The 6,571-nt window shown below is 55.4% G+C and overlaps 1 protein-coding gene across 1 annotated transcript in view; it reads right to left on the reverse strand.

The window, feature by feature from the left end:
* Positions 1-3,045: 3,045 nt before the first annotated feature.
* SRL (sarcalumenin) overlaps positions 3,046-6,571 on the reverse strand; it is a gene marked incomplete at its 5' end in the record, with an annotated part of 15,213 nt that continues 11,687 nt past the window's right edge. The window contains 3 exons of the mRNA XM_009697939.1: positions 3,046-4,053; positions 5,005-5,238; positions 5,970-6,086. Of these exons, the coding sequence (XP_009696241.1) occupies positions 3,242-4,053; positions 5,005-5,238; positions 5,970-6,086 (1,163 nt within the window). The remainder of the gene's footprint in view (positions 4,054-5,004; positions 5,239-5,969; positions 6,087-6,571) is intronic.

Below are 6,571 nucleotides of genomic sequence, written 5' to 3' on the forward strand. Positions count from 1 at the left end.
GGGGTATGGGGAAGGAGATGGGAGCTCCTGCCTTGCTCCCTGCAGCTGCACCCCCTCGGCCACCCCGGCCGCAGCGCTTGCACCACACCGGCGGGAGAAACAAAACAAGCATCTCCAGGGAGTGTGTTTGGAAAATACCAAGTTTATTAGACAGACTGATGTTCAAGCTGACAGTTTTATCCCAATGCACACGATCACGGGCATCTACATGGGCCTGTGTCCCAGCTCCCTCTCTCCTGCGATGCTCTTGGGCAAGATGCTCACCCCACCGGTGCTGCGGGTGCAGGGGCTTGGGGTTTTCTTGGCCAAATGAAAAGATCTACCTGCTCCTCATTTCCACTCCCAGATTCCCAGAGCTCTCCTAAGAAAGCTTGGAGAGGGCTAGGCTGGGGACTGCAATCCTCTTGGGACTGACAACCACTTGGATCCATGAGAGCGAAAGCATCTCGATGTCAGCGTCTGCCCGAGCCTTCACGGAGCAGAGTCAGCGTGCGTCACAGGGAGCAGAAAACAGCCCCAGCTTCAGACCACCGCTGCCACCGCTTTGGAGAGAGAACCCTAACGTACCATATTGGCGGGGGGAAAAGGTTTTGGCTGTCACAGAGAAGCCCCATCCAGGACACGGGCACCAGGGCTTTGCACAGGGCGTGCAGGTGCTGAAGGGAGGAGAAAGGGAGGAGAGGAGGCGATGCGTGCTGGAGGATAAATAAAATAAAAGGAAAACAGAGAAGGGATGGGGAGAATGATGGGAGCAACCTTAGAGCAGAGCCATGGTGCCTTCAGGTTCAAGGGAGAGTCAGAGATCCTTCCTGGGATGCGGAGCCTTTCCCTGGGTACCCCAGAGCCCACGGGCTTTGGGGGGACAGGGCAGCAAGGAAAGAGATGGAGCGATATGGCGCTTGCAAATAGAAACGTTTGATGGCCTTTGCTTGCCGTGACAGTGACACGCAGTGTGACAGCAGGAACAGTGACAATGTTAGCCCGTTTCTGTCAGTGCTTCTATTCCATTAGCTCTTCAGAAAACCATGCAGACTAGCCCGGCGGAGGAGAGTGAGAGGCGAGGAGGAGCTGGTGAGCAATGGGGTCACGTACAAGAAAGGAGAAGGAACAGCAGGTGTGGGCAGCAGCTCTGGGGCAGGTTTGAGACCTCGCGGCACTGACTCACGAGGACGTCGCTTCTCTCTGGGCTGTTCTGGCTGCTGCTTTCTCTGACACCCTGCCTGCCTTCCCTCGGACCTCCAGTCCCCTCTGCGCTGCAGGCAAAATCCCTCTGGATGAGCCATACCCCATCCCATGCTTGGACATAGACTTGGGTCTTGCCTTCATTAGTTCAAATGTAGAGTCCTACCTCGAAGCAGAGGCAGGGAGCATGGAAGTCCCTGGGGCGGCATCTCCCCAAACTCACCTGGACTCGAGGGGACCTCTTCTTCGCAGCTCCTGGCCTCAGTGCTGGGGAACGTGGAGCTCCCACGGACCTTCTGCCATAGCTCACATCCCCTTGGGCACGTGGAGACGAGGGGCACTGCCCTTTGCACCCTTCCCATCACAACAGAGCCTTCCATTCCCAGCCTTCTCTTTCCACCTCTTTCATTCCTTTTGCCTTTTTCTTGCCTCAGCCGGCACCTCTACTTCAGCTTGTTCCTGTTGAAGATAAGTCCCTTTGCTCCAGAAGTTTCCTGGAGAGCAGCACTAACTGTGGTCATTTGGCAGGAGGAAGGAGAAAGGACGTCCTCAGCCGGCACCTCTACTTCAGCTTGTTCCTGTTGAAGATAAGTCCCTTTGCTCCAGAAGTTTCCTGGAGAGCAGCACTAACTGTGGTCATTTGGCAGGAGGAAGGAGAAAGGACGTAAAAAAAATCGTTGGCGGGCTCGAAGGCACCAATCTCCATCCAGGGCAACATCTACCCCTTGGTGATGTTCATGATGTTGATGTTGATGATGATCTACCCCTTGGCAGCCAGCCGTGCTGTCCGTGAGGGCCAAGTGGTGAGGCCACCTCTAATCCCCTGGCTTTCACTGACAGGTTTCAAGGTTGGCTGTCCATGGGGAACCTCATCCTGCTCGGGTGCTTCCAAAGCAATGCTCCTTCTCCTCCCAGGACCAAGTGCCAGTGTGTAGAGATGAGCCAACAAATGGCTAAAATGGGGGAAGGTTGACAAACAAGCCACAGAAATCTGCCTGGATTGTCCTAGGGAGAACAGACCAGCAGATGGGCAAAAAGGATGCGGCCAGTGACCCCCTGTTCCTGCCTCCCACCACAGAGCACAAACCCACAGGGGTCTGACTGAGAAAACAGCAACATGGACTTGAACAAAGTCAAACTGCCAAACCCTTAACCCTCGGAGCCCTGCTGATCCGCAGGTTTGACTTGCCGGCACAGGTTTTTGAGGTTAATGGCAGATGCAGGCATGAAGTGCCCTCTCCCTGTGCTGGCCCAGGAGGAGGAAAACCTGCTGACGGCTCCTTGCGGGACTGTCTTGATTTGGGGTGCTGGCCCTGCTCTTCCAGCACAGCTCAGCCAGTGCTGGCAGCTTCTTTCCAGCCCACTTCTTCCTCTGACATGGACTTGCAAATCCCACCGTGGCTACCTGTCTGGAGCTACAAATGTCCCTGCAAAAGCCCCTTCTTAAGGCGAACACTCAGGTGAAAGCTGCAGAAGTTCAACTCAGCTGTTAGATGAAAGGAGAACTCACCGGGCCACCTAAAAGTCTCAGAAAGAAAAACACGATCAATATTTGCAGAGGTTTGTAGGATGTTTGTGCCTGAAAGCAACAGCTGGGACCTGGCCTCTCTTTCCTTGCCCAGCGCTTTGCCCTGGGGCTCCCGGTGACGCCGTGGGTTAGTGTGTCACCACTGTGCTCTCACGCCGTGCCGTGCCCTCGTTCTCGCTCCCTGCCGGCTTCGGGGGTGCAGAGGTTGAAATTCCTGTTCACGCACTCTTGGCACCAGTGAAAAAGCAGCTACAGTTCTAGCTCACCGTGCATTGCTCATACTTACAGCTTAAACATTGCCTTCTACTCAAAAGAACAAAGATAAAATGTCAGGAATTCACAGTTTTTATTCTCTTTCTTATGCCCACCCATCTTCCCCTGCCATCGATGTCAATGACTCAAAGTCCTCATCGTACAGTAGCCTTTGCCAGTGTGGCACTCAAAGGGTTAACAAACCACGGCTTCTTGGACAGATAAGACATAAGCTCATTCACCAGTAGGAACACGCGGATGGTTATATTACAGAACACCTTAGGGTTTCCTGTAGCGATTCTTTGGGGTTTCGCCACAGCCAGTGATGTCGCAGGAGAGAACGTTGGGCTTCTTCCCCAAACCGATGCTTCCCAGGAGATCGGGAAGCTCCCGAGTGATGGCCTTCTCGATCTTCTCTAGGAAACACCCTCCCATGTAGGAACACTGCTGAGACAGCAGCTTAAAACTGGTGATGGGGTTGATGCCAAAGAAGTCCTTGTAAGCCTCGCGGTTGGGGAGGTCAAATTTGCTGACGTTGGTCTTTGCCAGAATGGACTTAAAGATAAAGAATTTGTCAGGATCTTCCACAATGTCCCTGAACACCAGTTCTCCATCGCTAAAGAAGGTCATTTTGTCCTTGTAGGTCTGTAGATAGCGATCGACCAAAAGGGCGTGGATGCGCACCCGGATGGCGTGCTGGCGTATGAACGCGATCTTATTTTCCATCCTGTTCTCAATCACCTGGTTGAGATCTTCCAGGAGCGATATCTCTTCTTTGAGGAACAGGTCTTTGTGGGTATCTGGATGGTATTCCTGGGGCCAGAAGGAGCTAACGTACACCCTGGGTGGTTCCGTGACGTTGATGAGAGGAGCCAGGCTCCAGAATAAGGCACCGTAGACTCTCATGAGCTCCTGGGTAGCCAGGCTGTCGGCTTTGTTCAAGATGATTCGGATCTGAGACTCGCGACCCTTCAGCTGGCGAAACAGCATCTCCAGCTCCAAGCCCACGTCCAGCTTCGTAGGGTCAAAGACAACGAAGATGAGATCAGCTCTGTCAATGAACCACTGGCACACGTCGTTGAATGGGTAACCTTGAGGAGAGAAAAGACAGAAATCCAGCAGAAATGGCCAGCACAAGAGGAGTCCCTTCAGGTCAAGGGATAGATAAACCTTGAGCCTGCCGTGCCTCACACCCTGTCTGGGTTGGACAGGGTGTGAGACACACTGGACTTCCCATGTAGCCTAGAACCTGTTTCTCATGTGCTAAAAACACTTCAGAGTTTCTTGGCATGAAAATCACAGAATCACAGAATGGTTTGGTCGGAAGGGACCTTACAGACCATCCAGCCCCAACCCCCCTGCCATGGGCAGGGACACCTTCCACCAGACCAGGTTGCTCACAGCCCCATCCAACCTGGCCTTGAACACTTCCAGGGATGGGGCAGCCACATCCACAAACCCATCCCTGTGTGCCTGGGCCTGCAACTACGCGTTTCCCTCGGCCTCGCCTCCGAACCTGCTTTCTCCCTGCTGCTGGCCACTGGTTCCTGCTGCTCCCATGAGCAGATACTGGCCACGTCATTGTTTTCCCCAGTGGGCACCAAGTGGGTCAAGAAGCTCTGCTGCTCTGTCCTGGCATCCCGGGTGCTCTGGGGATGGACTGGTGCTTCTCTGGGCCCTGTTGTAGCACCAGCCATTGGCAAAGCCTGACTCCAAGGGTGAGAAATGGGGCATTAAATGTTGAGCTGAGGCAGGCGATCAACAACCCAGGGAGTCCCCAGGAAACACCTTGCTGAAACGCCTCTCTGTCACACCTCCAAACAGCAGAACTGGCTGCCGTAGCTGACGACACTTGGGTATGTTCCCCAGGTCCCAGCTGCTTCTGCCGTAGCCATGGGCAGACAAACGTCACCATCCCCTCCGGTGCAAGACCCCTTTTGTAGCCTAAGGCTCTTCCCCCTTGTGCTTCAGCCATCGTTGTCACCTCACATCGTTACGGCATCGTTTCTGGAGTCCCTTAGATGAACCCGGTAAACCCCTACCTCGTTCTTGCTGCTTGCGGTTTTCAATGATGCCCGGCGTGTCCACAAAGGTGACTCGCTCCAGCAGTTTGTGAGGTACCTCGATCCCTATCAGCTTCTCCAAGAAGTTCTGCCCAAACTTCTCCAGGGGCGAGAAGGAGCGGGCGCTGTCAGCAGCCATCACGATGCCCTCGATGGTCTTCAGCTTGGGGCCGTGCATGATGACAGTGAATTCGGAGGTGGTGGGCTCTGCCCCTGCCCAACAACGAGAGGAACAGAAGAGCTGTGAAATCTCTGCTGGGCAACGAACGTGACAGGGCTGGCCTGAGACTAGCCACAGAGCCCAGGAGCGTCACTGACTTGCCAAGTGATGTGGAGGGAAGGCAAGCGGCAGGGCTATGAAATTCTTGCCAAACCTCTGGAGAAAAGGCCAGCAGGGCTGTTTTCTGTGGGGTCTGGTTGTTCTGGAAGTGGCCTGACTGCACAAGGCGTCCTGGAGAACCACCTCCGGGGAGCCCTCATCGCCGCGGCACAGAGCTGGCCACGGACATCTGCCCTCAACTGCGAGACGACATCCGTGGGAGCAGGGAGGAGGGAAGGGGAATGGCTTTTTTCCTGGGAAGGTGAATTAATTGGCTCCACGTGAGGAGGGAAGGGGAGAAGACAAGGGTGAGTTGCCCTTGTGATGTGACAGCTGCTCTCGTGGTCGGGGTCGGAGGCAGTGAGCCCTGTGCTGCGGGATGGGGATGCTGTGGGGAGAGATGCCCTTCTCCTCCCGGGGGAGGGTGGACAGACCCTGGGCCGTGGTGCGGGACCTCTCCCTCCACATGGTACCACGACCAGGTGGCACAGACCAGATCGCAACCTCCCTGCCATAACAAGGGCGATTGAAGAGACGCGGCCGGGAATGGCTGACCGCACGGATGCAGAAATGCAGGTGCCAGCACACCCTTGGCAGAGCAGGGAGGGAGCGGTGAGCGCGGTACCTGTGTAGAGCTGGTAGGGAGTGTCGTCCAGCCCGAGGAGGTAGTTTATCATGGAGGATTTGCCGACGCTCCACGGTCCCAGGAATAGCACCATTGGCTTGGAAGTGATCTCCCCATCTGTGGAGAGGGGAAATAACAAGAGGAAGTGAAGAAACAATAGCCGTCGTCGCTGCGCCATTAACTCCCGGCCGTAACGAGCATCCCATCTGAGCGGTGCGGTGATGCTGCTGGGGAAACAGCCACCCTTTTGGGGCCACCAGCCATTCGCGAGCCAAGGCATCGCCCAGCGACCGGCCCCGGTGTCTGCAGCAGCGGGACTTCACCATGCTCTGCGGGGGACCCTACCTCACTTGTCTGACATTCTCTGAGGTTTGGCCCTTCTTAGACTACGGGAGGACTTGAAGGTCTTTTAAACCTTGTCTCGGTTTGGTTCTGGTTTAGCTGGAGTGAGTTTGGGGCTGGCTGCGGGGGGAGTGTTGTTCGAAGGCAGTCGCCACGAAGCACGGGACATGCGAAGGAGGTGGCCATGCCGCAACCAGGCGAATGCCTCGTGCAAAGGGAGCTGGCGTGGTTGAAGGAGCAACGCTCTGGTGCGGTGCTTG

The sequence above is a fragment of the Cariama cristata genome, unplaced genomic scaffold (assembly GCF_000690535.1).
Source record: "Cariama cristata isolate BGI_N322 unplaced genomic scaffold, ASM69053v1 scaffold26933, whole genome shotgun sequence".
NCBI lineage: Eukaryota > Metazoa > Chordata > Aves > Cariamiformes > Cariamidae > Cariama > Cariama cristata.